Genomic DNA, 17,706 nt, shown 5'->3' on the forward strand with positions numbered 1-17,706 from the left:
CTCCTCCTGTGGTTTTCCTCACGCATTCAGTGCTACCTGTCCTTTATACCTTCTGTAACCCACATGCCAATCAAGATATAGATCATTTCTGTTACCCCCTTCTCAGTAAGTCTACCTCCCCTTCCACACTTAATCCCCAAGCATCGAGTATTTTGATTTCTATTACTGTGTATGAGCTTTGAGGCTGTACAGTTTGAAACATACAGAGTTTCTTAAAGTCTAGATGGTGAGAGATGTCAGCATATAATGTTAATTCAAGTAAATCAGTGCTTCTAAATGGGGGTTGGCAGACACCCCCTGGGAGACTTGGCGGGGTCTGAAGACATTTTTGATTCATGACCGGGAGGGGGTGCTCCTGGCATCTAGTGGGTGCAGGCCAGGGGTGCTGCTAAGCCTCCTACAGTGCACAGGACAGCCTGACAACAAAGAACGATCCAGCCTCAAATGTCAACAGTGCTAAGATTGAGAAACCCTGAAGTAAATCATGTGCTCTTTGCCCTGGGGAGTGTTAGTCTGTGGATCTCCCAAATCCCCTGGGATGATGTTTGTTTTACTCTTTGTTTTGTTTATTTGTTGAGAGCCCGCAGGGAGCTGAAAGGGCAACCTTAGGAGGGGGCTTTGTTGGGCGCTATGGGCCTGTGGCCGCATTCTTGCTGTGGAGCAGGAGTGAGGGTGGGCTTGTGTGGTAGACTATCAGGAGACAGGGAAGAAGAGGAAAACAACTTGGGCAACAAAGGGGCAGGCTTAGCATAATGTTAAAGGGAGAAAAATGGAAAAGAGTGGAAAATAAAGTAGAAGTGAATAATCAAGAATCCAGTAAAATGTTATATTTTAAAAGTAAATAAGCTAAGATTGAAAAGAAAAGATGAACAGGAGAATAATCATTAAAAACATAAAAAGTAGAGATCTGAATTAAAACAGTAGAAGGCCATGAGATTGAAAAAATGAAATATGTGGAAAATAGGTAGGAATAATGATTGAAAGCAGAGACTTAATAAGGTCAACATAAGGCGTTCTATCAAACGAGGATGAAGATAGGGGACAACATGAACCTGAAAGGCTTGGAGGCTCCGGTGCTGGGTGAGGAGTGAGAAAAGGGCCAGGCACCAGCTATTGCCCATGAGGAAGGGAATCAGGAACAAAGTCCAGGGTGGGGCCAGCTGGCTTAGTAGAAAGTCCCCAGTTCAAGCAGTATTATTAGTTGTTGGTGGGCAGACTTAGAGGGCAGAGAGCATGAGCTGACATCTCCAGATACCGGCGGCCTAACAGGCCCTCTCCTGGGGTGCAGGGAGGGACCATACTGACTGCATCAGCAGTAGCTGGCTGACCTTTACCCTGGAAGCAAAAGAAATGTCTAGCAATATTTCTTTGAAATTACAACCTTCCAAGATGAACACGTAATACTTTCAGGGTGTGTTAATTATTTTTAAACCAGTTAAAGTAATAACTACTTTTTAAAAATAACTTCTAGCTCTTTGGTTGCTTCTGAAATATGGGAATTTCCTTTTGTGTGTGTGACTCCAGGCATACTGTATTTTTCAATGGACACTTTAGTTATGTTTTATCTATGTTTTGTGAGTATAGCAGAATAGCTCAGTCTTTCACATCGCAGACACTGCAAATCTCAGCAATATGATTTCTGTGATGCTAAATCATGCATAAGTACTTAGAATAAGTCAGTAATTTCTTTTTCACCTCCCTCTGTCCATGTAGGCAGGCAATAAACAGTGATTGGGCATTTCTTATATGCTGGGCAGTCCTGGGCACTAGGAATACAAAGTAGGACATGGCCCTATCCTGAAAGGGCTTCCAATCTGACAGGGAGAACTTGATAGACATAAATAAATGGACACATAAGAAAAGAAAAGCAGTGAATCTCTATGCTCTTAGGTAGTGGCACAGAAGGACAAAGCAAGTATAAAACATTCTAGGCAGAGGAATCAGCGTGTGGGAACCCATGAAGCTGGAAAGCAGCATGGGAGAAGCATAGGGAGTTCAAGTTTTGTGGGAGAAGGCGGAATGATCGAGAGATGAGGTTAGAGAAGGTGGTTGGGGTGAGATTTTCACAGGCCTTGTTAGACCCCCATGAAAGTCCTGGGTAATGAGTTACAAAGGATCTCAAATGAGGATAGAAGATAATCAGGTGTGGTTGTTTACAAAGATCATTCTTTCACAGTGTGGTCATCAGAGGCCAGGTGAGCAGTTAGAATGCTGCTAAAATAATCTAAGAAAGAAATGGGGGCCCAAGGGAAAACTGTACAGGAGGGTATCGCAAGAGAGAGTGAATTGCCATCATTTAATAGGCAGAATTAAGAGGATTTAATGACCAACAGAATGGGGATGGTGGTGAAGGATGACCTCAGAGTTTATGATTAGGTTGTCTAGGTGGGTGAGAAAGTAGAGGAAGAGGGACAGGGCTGGGGAAAAGATGCTAGGTGGTCAAGAGCTGTGTAAATGTAGGGGATTATTGAGAAAAAGCTTTCTGACTTGATTCCACAGCGCACATCCACCCATCGGGCCTACTGTGCGCTTGGAGGCACAGACACGACCCTGATGAGTCGGTTTTGGACATGCTTGATCTGGGGAGCCTGTGTCCCGTCCAAGTGGACATGTCCAGCAGTCGTAGGGTGACTGAATTGGTAGCTCAGGAGAGAGCTCTGGGCTGGAGCTTTATATCTGCAAGTCACTAGATGTGAGTGACTCCCAGTCAGGGACAGCAAGGCACAGAGAGACACTGAGTTTGGGAACTGAGATCAGGGGAGACCAGCTCTGGATGGGAATGGGAAGGGGGACCTTCTGAAAGTTTGATTAGTAGAATTACAGAAATAATCTGCACTCTGTTCAATGAATTACTAAGTGAGATCGTTAAAAACTTCCCCTGTTGTTGGTGCATGTTCATATGTATATATCATTTATTTTATCTGAAAGGCTAAGTAGAAAGACTTAGAAACTGTTGTCTTTGGGAAATTAAGATAAAGGTGACCTGAAACTTTAAGTCCCTGAGAACAAGGTTTTTAGGTTCCGACTTCCATGAAATTTCAGGAATACATTTATTTCTCCAAAAGCACAGTCACCCTCTCAGGGCAGGAGTGGCTGACGTTAGGAAGGTGCTCGTGTTGTACACATTCATTTTGTAGCATTGAGAGAAAGAAGGCTTAAGATTGCTTCTATGTTTCAGGTAATTCAGAGGTCCGTGGGGCCGGCCAGCCTGAGTCTGCTCACCTTCAAAGTCTATGCATCACAGAAGAAGGACTCACCTCACAAAACTTCCGTGAAGGTTGATGAGGTAACATGCTGTTCATGTTGTGAAATAGTTTGAACATCTGATTTACTTACTATAGGAAGGATACAGATTATGTATCAGGAAGACGTGACATTTTAGAGGATATTGAATAGGAGGAAATATATTTCCTTATGGTTTATTTTGTGGGAAGCTCCTAGACTGGCTTTTTCAACAGATACACTTTAGTTAATGGTACATGATATTTCGTAGATTTTTAGTGAGGAATCCGCTGTGTTGCAGTAGAATGTAAGCAGTTTGCTTCCGAGTGATCTGCCTGACTCTAGACTGCTTATCAAGCCAAGAAAACATGTACATTTTACCTGAGAAATTAAAGACCTGGCCTCATTCTGCTTCTTGGCCGGATTAGAGGCTCACAAGTAGATGATTAATGGATACTAAAGAAACAAAACAAGAAATCGTCTTTCCATTGTTCACAGTCTTTTTGTCTATACTTGCAGTGGATTATTTTGGATATTTGGTTTCTGTTCAGACTGAGTCAAGTGACCTAAGGGTCTACCTTCAGTCACAAGCAAGGTTACTTGACCATGTTTACATAAAACGAATTAGCTTATCTTTTTGCCCTTTACTCTCTTCTTCTCAGGCCTTGGGGCAGTGGCATTTTTGAGGGTGAAGAAGGCAGCCACTAGTGGCTGTGAAAGGTTTCTTCTCTGGATGGGGAATGAACCTGCTATCCTGGTTTGGTTAGCAGCAGACTGATCATTTGAAATACATAACATGCTCTTCAGTTACTCTCAAGCTTTTTTTTTTTTTAATTTTCTTTTAGAGAGACAGAAAGGGAGGGAGAAAGAGGGAGAGAGACATCGAATGACTACCTCTCACACATCCCCGACTCCCCATTCCTGGGCATCAACCTGGCTTACAACCCAGATATATGCCCTGACTAGGAATCAAACTGGTGACCTTTCAGTTTGCAGGCTGGCACCCAACCCACTGAGCCACACCAGCCAGGGCTCAAGCTTTTTTAAAAAACCCCAATCCAACACACCCTTTAGAGTAATATTATCCTTTTTCCAAATGAATATTATCCTTCATTATCCAAATGAAATCTAAGGGGAAATACCAAATTTTAGTATATATAACAAATAAAGGGGAGCTGCTTTGTCTGCTACCAGTAGGGTGGTAGGTGGATGGTAGAATACCTCATAGCCTTGCCCTCTTGGCCTCTTGGCCTTATTGATTAAGTAATAAATAAGGTGCCCTGGCCAGTATGGCTCAATGGGTTGGGCATTGTCCTGCAAAGCAAAAGGTCACTGGTTTGATTCCTAGTCAGGACATGGTTCAGGGTGTGTGAGAGGCAACGGATCGATGTTTCTCTTCCTCTCGTTCTCCCTCCCTTCCCATCTCTCTGAAAATAAACAGACAAACTCTTTTAAAAAAAGAAGTTGGAAGCCTTTTTTAAAAGAAAAAGGTAGTAAGTAAGGTGCAGAGATCCTCTGAAGGAAGAAGGTACAGGATGCACACAGCCCTTAGAGTGTCTGCAGTTCATGAATTATTAGAATCGCAGTTCATTTGTATTACAGTGCTTACAAACTTGATCATTGATTATGTTATCTAATTGCTGTATAGACATTTTTATTTTTTTGTTTTGTTTTTTAATGTATGCAGCTTTCACTGTACACTGTTCCCGAGGGTCAATCTAAATATGTGGAAGAACCAAGGACTCAGCTTGAAGAAAGCATCTCACACCTCCGACACTATTGTGAGCCATATACCAGCCGGTGTCAGGTACTACTCTTCTGAAAATGGAGTGAATGCATTCCTGTTTAGAGTCAGTAGTGAGAAGTCTGTATCGGCTGTATGTTTTCAGAGAAAGGCATGATAAAGGGCCCCAACCTAAGAGTGCCCAACTTATAAATGCTCATGGTACCATCTGAGGGGGCGTGGTTGGGCAGAGAGCCCCGGCTACCTGGTGGTTCCTGTTGCCAGAGCTGCACAGAGAATTTCCCTCCCACTGGGTAGGTCTAGCACCATGACCAGGGAGTGGAAGGCTGGTAAGTATCTTGTTGGTCACAGCTATGAAAACACTATTGTCTAGAGGAAGGAAAAGGACACAATGTAACCATTTATGTCAAAATTGGGAAGTCCCCTGTTCCCGCTGCCACCCGCCAGAGATTCTACAAATCAGTACCACTTTAGATAGTAATTGTTACAGAGCATTTTGAATGCTACAATAGGAGGGTAAATAACTAAAAAAAGGTTGGAATTACATATTTGAGTACTGAACTATTTGCCCCAGTAATCCAAGAACTGCTTATACAGATTGGCTTCTGTCACTACTCAGGTTTTAGATCAGCCTTTGTGTTTCAGGAAGGCATTTCTGTCATTTTTAACATCTGAAACCGAAGTTTACAGTCTGCAGAATGCTTCCTTGCGCCATGATACATGTATTTGCTGTACTTGATCTTGGTTTTGAAAACTGATGAAAATTAGTAAAAAGTATGTAGATGTGTGTGTGACATGGTTTACATTTACTTTGCTTGAGACTTACAAACTCAATTTTCATCCGGAACTTATTTAAAAATTTTTACTTTATGTCACTGCTGAACCAACTTAGAAAGAAAATAGTAAGCATAGGCTCTATCAACAATATAAATTATGCTATTATACATAAATATTATAATCATATTATTGAGTTATGAAATACCTGAAGACTATATTGTATTGTAAAACACTTAGACTTTATCCTCTTGTTCTAGAAGATTTTTTTAAAGATGTTATTTATTTCTTGGCCCTGGCTGGCATAGCTCAGTGGATTGAGCGCGGGCTGTGAACCAAAGTGTGGCAGATTCGATTCCCAGTCGGGGTACATGCCTGGGTTGCAGGCCATGACCCCCAGCAACCGCACATTGATGTTTCTCTCTCTTTCTTTCTCCCTCCCTTCCCTCTCTAAAAATAAATAAATAAAATATTTTTAAAAAAAGATGTTATTTATTTCTAGAGAGAGGGGAAGGGAGGTAGAAAGGGAGAGAAACATCAATCACTTGTGTCTCACACATGCCCACCTGGAGTCCTGGTCTGCAACCCAGGCATGTGCCCTGACTAGGTATCAAACAAGTCAGTAACCTTTCAGTTCACAGGCTGGCACTCAATCCACTGAGCCACACCAGACATGGCTGTTCTAGAAGATTTTTAAACCATTTGCTTAGTGGTTAGGATAAGGTCAGCAGGCCTGGTTGGTGTTCCTCATTGGATTGAGTGCAGGTCTGCAAACTAACATGGCACTGGTTTGATTCCCACTCAGGGCACATGCCTGAGTTGTGGGCCAGGTCCTTGGTAGGGGCCATACGAGAGGCAGCCACACATTGATGTTTCTCTCCCTCTCTTTCTCCTTCCTTTCCCCTCTCTCTAAAAATAAATAAATAAAATCTTAGAAAAAAAGATAAGGTTGGCAAACATTTTTGTATCATGTAGGCGTGACTATTGTTGTTTCTCTCTCTCTCTGTTTGGTTATGAAAGTATTTTGTCTCTTTAGCTTTCAGCCTACGGTTGCTTTTTGTTTTTTACTTTTTCATCTGTGCACAGTCCTCAGTGCAGCAAAATACCTCTCTAGATGATATAATGGTTATCAACCATTTATTTGCACTAGAATGGTTATCAACACGTTTATTTGGAGTACTTCTAAATACTTTTTGTTATGATGGTTTCATTTTTCTATAGAATAAAGTCTTCATGAATAGAAATATTTTTAATTCTTGGCTTGTTTTTCAGGCCAACAATTTCTGTTCCATTTCTTCAAGAACTAATTTAATTTTTCTTTATAGTAAAAAGATTATGCAGCAAAAAGAAGTGGGCAGTCACTCTAGACGTTGATCCATAGCTTTTCTTTTCTTCTTTCTTCTTTAAAAAAGATTTTATTTATTTTTAGAGAAGGGAATGGAGGGAGAAAGAGAGGGAGAGAAACATCAGTGTGTGGTTGCCTCCTACATGCCCCCCACTGAGGACCTGGCCCACAGCCCAGGCATGTGCCCTGACTGGGAATGGAACCAGTGACCCTTTGGTTCTCACACCAGCACTCAATCTATTGAGCCACACCAGCCAGGGTCGTCATTTTATGTTTTTATGTCCTCTTCCAAATTTAACATATCTTATTTAGGCCCATTTAACAGTGTTAGGATCATTTGTTTTGACTTGCGCTAAATTATATTTAAAAATCCTTTTCCATGTGGCAACTGGTTCTGATGCCTTCTGATACCCACGCATCTCTTTTCGCATCTTCACTGTAGACTTCTTGCAGGTGCATAGCTTCTAGCTAGTTCTTTGTTTTCTTTAGGATCATCTGACATTCATGTGTAAAGCTTTTTTGTTATTGTTGTTGTTAAGAGAATGTCAATACTTCACTTGCTTTAGGACTAGGATAAGTGTCTTTCCAAACTTAGATATAGACTTCTTTTGTCCCATTAAAGCTAGTCATTCTTGCTTCAGATGGGCAGTTCTTTAGATATAGGCTCTAAAGTCATGGCAAATCAGGAATTAGACTTAACATGAAAGACAGATTTCATTTCACAGGGAAAGGATTGCTGCTTTAATTATCAAGGGACTGATTTTTGTCCATTCTCTTGTACGTTAATAGCAAATGAAGAGGCTGGGTTGTTGAAACCACTCCACTTGAAATCTTTGCTTCCTGTGGCAGTCATAAGCCATTCTGCTAAGCAATTTGTGGTGAAGGGGAAATTACAAAAGATAATAAAAACACAAAAAGTCCAGATCGACAGTAAATCTTTGTTCAAAAAGTGTTAATAACATAATTTATTAAGTAAAGACAAATATATTTACTGTTACTTTTTAATCAGCAAATCCTACTCATTCATTTTCTTTTCACCTTTTTAGGAAATATACTCCCAAACTGAGCCCAAGATGCAAAGTTTGGTTCAGTGGGGGTTAGGTAAGTTGGTTTTTAATGATGTAAAATCTGTTTCTTCATTTACATTGGACTCTTTAACGGGTTCCATGGATGGGTTTCAAGGAGAGCTGTGAATTCCTTAAAATTGTATGCAGAATCTTAGAACTATATAGATTTTTTTCTGGAAAGATGATCTATTATTTTCATCAGATTTCAGAGGGTTAGTACCCCAAAATACTCAGGTAAGTCTCTTCAACATCATTGGGATTGTTGGGCTAGCAAGTACAGATTTCCTGTATTTTTTCCTTTAAATTTATTCTAGGTACAAGGCCCCTAACTCACGCTAACCTACACTAACTCATCAATAGTTTTTCAGAATCAGGAGAGCTCTTATGCACAGGTCTTAATACATTTTATAGAAGTTTAAAGGTAGGAAGGAACTGGGTTGGTGTGCCTAGGAAAGGCCTTGTTGCACAGTTAGTAGTGTTTTTACATCTTTCATTGGTTTTTATTTTTTTTATTTGTTCATTTTATAAGAGAAAGTCTATTTAGAAAGTCACAGGTAGCAAAGGTGAGCCAGCTGAGCTCTGTGGGCTCAGGAAAGGAGACACAGAGGCAAAAGAAGGGCCCTTGGAGTTTAGGAAAAAGAAAGGCAGAGAGAAAGCACCTGGGGGAAGGAGGAGCAGAAAGGTGTGTGTGGATGGAGGGAGGGAGGGGGGACAGACAGAAAGACAACAGCAGACACAGACTCATACTATGAGACTTGCCCTGGGGAAAGAAGGGGGCGGGGAAAGGCCCTGGCTTGCTCAAGAAAGCTTCCTTCATTGGTTTTTATTGTCCTTGATTGTTTTTCATAATCACTTATCACATAGACTCATTCACAGTGTATGTGTTGACTAATCTCACCAGGAAGTGCTAACATATTTCATTCCCTTTATTGGGCATCTCAACAAATTAAACTCTTATTTTTATAAGTGTTTGCTTCCATGACGGAAGAAAATAAAAGGAGTATAGTTTATTTCTTTGCAAAGATTATCATAGGGTATTGATGAGCTGATAGCCCTGAAACTACCAGATAAAGAAATTTTTTGTTTGAAGACAGACATATTAATAGCCTACTGGTTCTTTAAATTATTCATGTATGTTAATAACTAATATCTTTACAAAAATTGTTTTTAGAAGATTTTATTTATTTTTATTTTTAGAGAGAGGGGAAGGGAGGGGGAAAGAGAGGGAGAGAAGCATATATGTGTGAGAGATATCCATTGCCTCGTGCATGCCCCCAAATGGGGACCTGGTCCACAACCTAGGCATGTGCCTTGACTGGGAATCAAACTGGTGACCCTTTGGTTCACAGGCTGGCGCTCAGTCCACTGAGTCACACCAGCCAGTGTAGAAGATAGAAAATTAAGGTTAAAGGCAAAGTAAGTGAAAGGCTAGTCAGGAATTAATACCAACAACACAAGCCCGATAGTAGTATTTAAAATGATCACCACATTTCTCAAAGAACCCAGGAAAAGGAAAATTGACATGTGTCTGGTATTATCTGGGAGAGAGAATTACTGAGTATTACAATTACTTCAGTTCCACGTAAGTTATAATGACAAGCATTGAAGATTGAGGCTGATTACGACAGTGGTCCCAACCACTGCTGTGTATTATAAATTATTCAATATTAGCACAAACACAGAGATAATCACAGACCACTCTCAAAGGTACAGAGGGAGAAGACTAGTTTAATAGATACTGGGAAGATGGGAACAGTCAGGGAGAGATTTCTGAGATAAATACTGAAGAAACAAAGGTGGCCACACAGAGGGCACGGCACCACCAAGGCTTGGATATACAACTCAGTGTTGCATGTGCCGGGAACTGGAAGCAGACCGTTGAAGATGGGGTTGAGGAAGAGATATGAGGCTTTTTAAGTCATGACCTAGCTAAAAACCATTTGTTAATTCACTCAGTATTCATTAACTCCTAGTAGTACTTTTAATTAATGACCTGTTGAATGAACATCCACTGTTACCACCGAGGAAAGCAGCATAGAAGTCTGGGCAGTGCACCATTAAGGAGTGTATATTCTCCTTGCGGAGACATAAAACACACCCCTCCTTAATTAAACAAGGTGCTGCTATAGGAGTAGATACCCAGTTATGGTACAGAGAATAAATATGATGGGACTTTAGAGGAGGAAGAGAGCTATGAGCTGATGAACATAGGAAAAGCTTTTCTGAGGAATTAGGGCTTAAACTGGCTGTTATTTGGGGGGATTGGCTCAGTGGAGAGGAGATGTGTGATCATGCGAATGAGGTATAAGGCATGTTCAGTCATGGCAGAGAGGCTCACGTGTTGCTTTTATTTTTATTTATTTTACCACTACCAACAGTGACTATTTCCCCACATACACTTGTGCTACAAGTTCCCTTCATTATCCAAATTTATTCTGTTCTTGGGTTTGAATAATGAGCTCAGATGACAAAAAATAATTTTTTTCCTTGAGTTTAATGTATTTGGTTGCTGAGCATCAGAGAACAGGCAGCAACGCTTCTGAGAGCGATAGATTTAGCCAAATATCCAGGCATACCTCATTTTTTTGTGCTTTGCTTTATTGAAAAAAAATTTTCTTTTTTACAAGTTGGAGCTTTGTGGCAACCCTGCACTGAACAGGTCTGTCAGCACCAAATTTTCCAACAGGCTCAGATGGTGGTTAGCATTCTTTAGCAATAAAATACGTTTTACTTAAGGTATCTACATTGCTCTTTTAGACATAATGCACACTTAATAGACTGCACCACAGCAGAAACATAACTTCTATATGCACTGGGAAACCAAAAAATTCATGTGACTCGCTTTATTGTGGTGGTCTGAAACCAAACCCTCAGTATCTCCAAGGTCTGCATGTGTTTTGTGTTTCTGTGTTGGGATAACAGGAGTTTGGATAGCAAGGGATCCCTGTGTTTGTATTTTTCCCTGTGTGAATAGCTGATTCACGCCTGTAGCCTTTAGGAATATGAAGGTAATCTAACATTACTGTACTGTCAGTAGGATGTCAGACCAGAAGTGTTTGGAAATTGGATACTTGCTATGTGAATAGTAAATCATGTTTATCACGTACAAAGAATGTGTTGAAAAGAAGCATGTTAGCCAAAAGCCAAGAATACATTATTTGAAAAGCATTTGATACTACAAGTACTAGTTAGACTTTAAGATTTGTTTTGTGTCTTTAATGAGCAATTTATGGAACTGTTTCCTTGTCTGATTCTATTGTAGACAGCTATGAATATCTCCAAAATGCACCTCCTGGATTTTTTCCAAGACTTGGTGTTATTGGGTTTGCTGGCATTGTTGGACTCCTTTTCGCCAGAGGTAGGTACAGTTTTGTTTTTTTAAAAGCCAGTTTATAAGGGAGAGAGAAGATATATATTCAGTTCTTTGTTTTCATTTACCAGTTTTTAGAACAATGAGTTGGATCCATTGATATGTTTTTTTTTCTCCAGTATACTTGATTTTAAGCATATATAGAAATTGTTAAAAAAATGAAATGAAAGAGATTATATACTCTTGGTTGAAAAAAGATATTAGTTATCCTTTATATGAACATTTACTTGATCAAATTACTGTTGCTGTTTGGTACAGAAAGAGGGAACCTTTGTTAACCAAAATCTGTCATACCTGAGACACTGTTTTCAGATGCTTCACTGTTAAGATCAGGCTCTTAATTACAATAAATAGACACTGATTTTATAGAGATTGTATTGATCTTTTGATGTGTCGTAGCTTCAGTCATTGAGGGTATAAAATCTTTAAAACAAATGGAAAGCTAACAAATGCCAACTTAAAAATATTACTATACTGCACTGCTGGATTATAAAACATTTGTAGGAAACAAAGGATGGTAAACTCCTTCATTATAATGAGTGAATTCGTTATGAACTACTTGAAGTTTCACTGATTGTGAAATTCAGACTTTACAAAAATTCCCGAAATAGAAAGTTTATGAACCCTGTAATCAGACCCCCCATAAAAGATAACTATGGAGACTAGTCTGGCATCCAGCCTTGCAGTTTTAAAAACCTTTGCTAATACACGCCTTAATTGTTACGTCAGAATCGGTAGAGACGTGTGTACTGGTGCCACTCCTGCAGCCTGTGGAATGAACTCTTGTTGGAGTTTCTGTGCCCTCTTCCCATCTATATAAGAATTACATTGAAAGTTTATTTTTACTAATCAACTTGCGAAATAGTTGAACAAACTCTCCTCTTTTCTGTAAAGCTGTCCAGCAAAGCATTCCAGTCTTATTTAACTAGTGTTTGGAATGTAGGAGAGTTCCCAAGGCCAAGGTATTGGAATCTTGGGTACTAATTGACACATCTTCTCCCATAATTACCTTTTTGTATGTGTGTATGTGATGAGAGTACACAAAATCTCTTCTCTTAGTAAATTTCCAGGATTCAATAATATGAATTGTAGGAGCCCTGCTGTACATTAGATCTCTGGACTCATTCATCCTACGTAACATCTGACCATTTTCCCACCTCTCTGCCCCTAGTAACCACCCTAATACTCATGTATTTGATTATCTATGTGCTTGATTTTTAAAAAGATTTTATTTATTTATTTATTTTTAGAGAGGGAATGGAGGGAGAAAGAGAGAGAGAGAAACATCAATGTGGGGTTGCTGGGGGTCATGGCCTGCAACCCAGGCATGTACCCCGACTGGGAATCGAACCTGCGACACTTTGGTTCGCAGCCCGCGCTCAATCCACTGAGCTACGCCAGCCAGGGCTGATTTTTAAAGATCCTACACATCAGTGAGATCATGCAGGTTTTTTTTCTTTCTGTGTCTGGATTATTTCACTTAGCACAGTGCCCTCCAGGTTCACCCATGTTGTTGCAAATGGCAGGGTGTCCTTTTTTAAGGCTGAATAACATTCCATTGTATATAGACACAACGATTTCTTTATCAATTCATCCTTTGTCAGACACTTAGGTTGTTTCCATGTCTTGGCTATTGTGAATAATGCTGCAGTGAACTGGGAATACAGATAACTCTTTGAGATAGATTTCATTTTTGGGGGTTATATACCCAGAAGAAGGTTTGTTGGACCATATGATTGGGTTTCTGGAGCATATCTGCTGAGGTGGTCTGCCTCAGTTGATGGGGACGAGTGACAAGTGGCATCTCTCTGGTAAGAGAGGGGAGTGGATCATCAGTCAGAGGAAATGAGCCCAACCAGGCCACTTGTGGGGCAGGTGGTTGTCACTTACTATTGTTGCTTCTTGGTGTCTCCCCCAAGCACTGGCAGCCAGGGGTTCCCTTTTGGCAATGCTGATAGCTACAGCTCAGACTCCTGGCTTCTTGGGAGGTATGGGCATGGAGATGGCGGAAGCGGAGGTTGCACTTCCTTCCTGAAATTCTGGGGTTCCCAGCTCATTGTGTGAACCAGTAGGAGCTGAAGACCCAAGAGCTGCTGCTTATCAGCTTTCTTTAGGGGAATGGAAAGTAGCAGGTTGGCAGGTTTGCTGCCCTTCACTTGGTCCTCACCTGTGTGAGCTGCCCAGGTGCTTAAAGCCTCAAGTATACAGGTGGGATCTCAGGGGGAACAACAGGCTTTTCTCCTTTGGAGTGATTATGTCTTTTAAATCAAGGCAATGGGGCAGGGAGAGAAACATTAATATATTAAGAGTCTACATTAATAATATTTGTATTCTCTTCTGCAATACCCATTCCATCTTTGGGGGTTTATTTATTTAAAGTTAAAATAAACAACACTTATACATTATTCTGTATAAGTGTTCATACCATACATTGCACCAGCATCTTTATGTATCCCGTGTACAAACTGTGTCTCTCAGTGGAGACTGTTTCCAATGCAAGTCCATTTCAAGTGTACTTTCCTGTTTTACCCTCTACCTACCTGTTTTCCTAACCGCGTTCTCAGGTTTCTCCCAGCTCTCCATCCTGCTCAGTTCCCCCTTCCCAGGGCTGCACACCCTCTCAGTCTGGACTGAGACTCCACACAGCTGTTGTCTGGAGACACTGCCTCACTCTTCCTTGGATTTGGCCCCCTTTTCCAGTTCCGTGTCATCATGTCCTTGTTTTGCTCTGCCATGCTGTTCAACTGCATGCTTAAGTCACTCTCAAAAAAGCCTATGTTGGAGGTAAACTTTCCAAAAATTACTTTCTGTCCTCATACCATATGATAGTTTGGTTGGGTGTATAGTTTGTTTTCCATCAAGACTTTGAAGGCCGTGTGCTCTAGCATCCAGAGTTGCAGATGTGAGAGTCAGCAGCCAGTCTGGAAGTTTGACCCTTTTGAAGTGATTCATTTTTTTTTCCTGGAAGCTTTGAGGATCTTCTCTTAATCTCCAGTGCTCTGAATTTCCATGGTGCTGTGACTATATATAGTCATTTGTTTCCTGGTTGGGCATTTTGGTGGCTTGCAGCCTTCAGCTGTAGGAAGATGTCTATCCTGTATTTCTTTGAAAATTTACCCTCATCTTTTTCCTTCCTGAACTCATATTAGCGATTAAGCTATTTAAACTGACCCTATATGTCTCTTATATTTTCTTGATTATTTTATTTTATTCCTTTTGATTTTTTTACTCAGTCATTTCCAAGACCTCTTTTTTGTTCTCTGAATGTTCTTTTTCTTACAACTCTTTTTTTCTTTTAATGTAGCAGCTTCTTTAATTTATTCAGTGATACTTAATTACAGGTTTAGTTTTGTTTTAAACTTCTATTTCCAATAGGGTCATTTTTTTCCTTCTTGCTTATCTCGATCTTGTCTTATATTGTAGGCTTTCCTCAAATACATAGTGATCCTTGGTTGTACGTCATGTTTAAGGAGAAAGCGATTGAAATGCCAGTAAGAACTTTTTGAGTATAGATGGGGCTTGCTGGCAGGCAGGTTCTACCTCAGGGTGAGCTGAATGGAGAGTGGCTTTAATATGGGGGGTACCTACCCTCAGTGCCCGAATGAGGAAGGCTTTACTCTCATGCACTTACATGTATGTGCGCACACACCAGTTATCTTGGTTCTCAACAGAAAATCCGTGGCATTTCTCTAGAAAGACCCTATCTACTTTTAAAATTTTTGCCTGGGGAGATGCCTGGCCATAGGCAGTTTTGCTCTGGGATGGGGTGGGGGACGGAGAAGGCCAGCTAGTCCATGCACAGGACTTGCATTTATAACCCTGTCTTGATCCCTGGTTGCCCTGTCCCCCCTTCACAGGGACCCCCATCTCTGGGCTGCTGGGACATTCTGTTCCCTCCTCCACTATAGCCCCTCCTCAGGACTTCCAAGGCTGTGTGTCCTCTCCCTTCTGTCCACTCTCCATTTTATATTTTTATTAAAGATTTTGTTTATTTACTTTTAGAGAGAGGAAGGAAGGAAGGGAGAAAGAGAGGGACAGAAACATGAATGTATGAGAGATACATTGATCAGTTGCCTCTCGCATGGCCCCAACCAGGACCTGACCTGCAAACCAGGCATGTGGCTTGACCAGGAGTTGAACCAGTAACCCTTCAGCTTGCAGGCTGGTACTCAGTCCCCAGAGCGACACCAGCCGGGGCCACTTTCCATTTTCTGAAAATTGCCCCTCCAGTGGCCCTTCCACATATTTTCTCTTTGTTGCGAGTTTATCATCTGTATTTTATTATTGTACTATTATTATCATGGAGTATTAGAAAGGAGAAGAGAGGAATACTTGTGTTCATTATGTAAATAGGAAGCCAGCTTACTATAAAAAAAAACATAAACCTTAAAAATCAAAAGAATGTGTGTTTTTTCCATAACAACCTTTTTTCTGTTTCCTTAGAAATGGTGGTTCTCTTAAACATTGTGCTAATGAAAGAAGCCAGTTGCAAGGACCACATGTCATATCATTCCATTTATATGAAATGTCCAAGTGGGCAAATACTTAGAGATAGAAAGGAGATTAGTGTCTCCCTAGGGCTGGGGGTGATGGAGGATTTGGGGGTGACTGCTAATGGATGTGGGGTTTCTTTTGGGACTGATGAAATTATTCTAAAATTGATTGTGGTGATGGTTGCACACCTCTGTGAATACAGTAAAAGCCATTGAATTGATCATTTTAAACAGGTGAGTTGTATGAATTGTGTCTCACTGAAGCTATGAAAATGCGGCGGTTCTTTTTGATATGTTTGATGTTATTAAGTACATTCTCTGTCAATCTAGGAGTATGAGCCCCAACCAGGGATCGAACCCACACCTTGGCGTATTAGAATGACACTAACCAACTGAGCTACCTGGCCAGGGCCCCAAAGAAGTTCTTTTTTTTTTGAGATTTTATTTATTTATTCTTCAGAGAGAGGGGGAGGGAAGGAGGAAGAGAGGGAGAGAAACATCAGTGTGTGGTTGCCCAGTACGTTCCCCCAACTGGGGACCTGTCCTGCAACCCAGGTATGTGCCCTGACTGGGAACCAAACCAGCAACCACTTAGTTTACAAGCCTGTGCTCAATCCACTGAGCTACACCAGCCAGGGCCCAAAGAAGTCTTATTTAGTGTTGGATATACAGGCAAATTGAGATGGTTAAGACAGAATCATCTGACAGTGTCCACAACCTTTTATTTAATAGGTTCAAAAATAAAGAAGCTGGTGTATCCCCCTTGTTTCATGGGAGTAGCTGCCTCTCTTTATTATCCACAACAAGCCATCGTATTTTTCCAGGTAAGGTAGACCAAGTAAGTTAAGATGTCCCTTATTCTTGCTTATGTATGTATGAGTTTACTGCTTTATTTTAATTTAATTTTATTTTACAGCTTTTATAACAGACTAAAATTTGCAAATATAAATGAGTACAGCAAATTTAAATGTTTTTCTTCACTATATACCTCAGTTCTGGCCCTCCTTCTAATCATTTCAGTGGTCTGAGAATGCACACTAATTTGAGTATTAAAGAAAACTTAAGATACCTTTTTTTTTATGCATGTTGACATCGATGTGTAGAGACTCAAATTCTAAAGTTAATAGTTATGGGTCATTCTCAGTTCAGGCATATCTGGGTCACAACCTGCCTTCCTTGAGTTGCAGGCACAGGCCTGTGCTTGACCCTCCATGCCTTGTCTGTGGCCCTGGAGCTGGCCTGGCTTTCCTTGCTGGGCCCTTCAGGGAGCACAGTCCCCTCTGCTGGGAGCATCCTGGCGAGTAAAACACAGTGGCAGGCAACATGGCTAAAGCTGATTTCTTAGCCAGCTCGAGCTGCCATAACACAACACCATAGACTGTGGGGCTTCAATAACAGAAATTTATTTTCTCAGTTCTGGAGAGTGGAAGTCTAAGGTCAAGGTGTCAGCGAAGTTGGTTTCTCTTGAGGCCTCTCTCCTTGGCTTGCAGATGGCCTCCTTCCCACTGTGTCTTCACATGCCTTTTCATTGTGTGCACACATCCCTGGTGTCTTGTCCTCATCGTACAGTGACACCAGTCATACTGGATTAGAGACCCTCCCTTTATAACCTCATTTAATCTTAAAAGGCCCTATCTGAATAGAGTCACATTGTGGGTTAAGGCTTTACCATGTGAATTTGGCAGGGGACA

At 40.9% G+C, this 17,706-nt stretch overlaps 1 protein-coding gene across 1 annotated transcript in view; it reads left to right on the forward strand.

The window, feature by feature from the left end:
* Window positions 1-3,169: 3,169 nt before the first annotated feature.
* APOO (apolipoprotein O) overlaps window positions 3,170-17,706 on the forward strand; it is a 33,296-nt gene continuing 18,759 nt past the window's right edge. Inside the window, exons 1-5 of the mRNA XM_045855950.1 lie at window positions 3,170-3,286; window positions 4,910-5,029; window positions 8,132-8,186; window positions 11,415-11,510; window positions 16,748-16,839. Of these exons, the coding sequence (XP_045711906.1) occupies window positions 3,170-3,286; window positions 4,910-5,029; window positions 8,132-8,186; window positions 11,415-11,510; window positions 16,748-16,839 (480 nt within the window). The remainder of the gene's footprint in view (window positions 3,287-4,909; window positions 5,030-8,131; window positions 8,187-11,414; window positions 11,511-16,747; window positions 16,840-17,706) is intronic.

The sequence above is a fragment of the Phyllostomus hastatus genome, unplaced genomic scaffold (genome assembly GCF_019186645.2).
Source record: "Phyllostomus hastatus isolate PE091 unplaced genomic scaffold, TTU_PhHast_1.1 phas_scaffold_12, whole genome shotgun sequence".
In the NCBI taxonomy this organism is placed as follows: domain Eukaryota; kingdom Metazoa; phylum Chordata; class Mammalia; order Chiroptera; family Phyllostomidae; genus Phyllostomus; species Phyllostomus hastatus.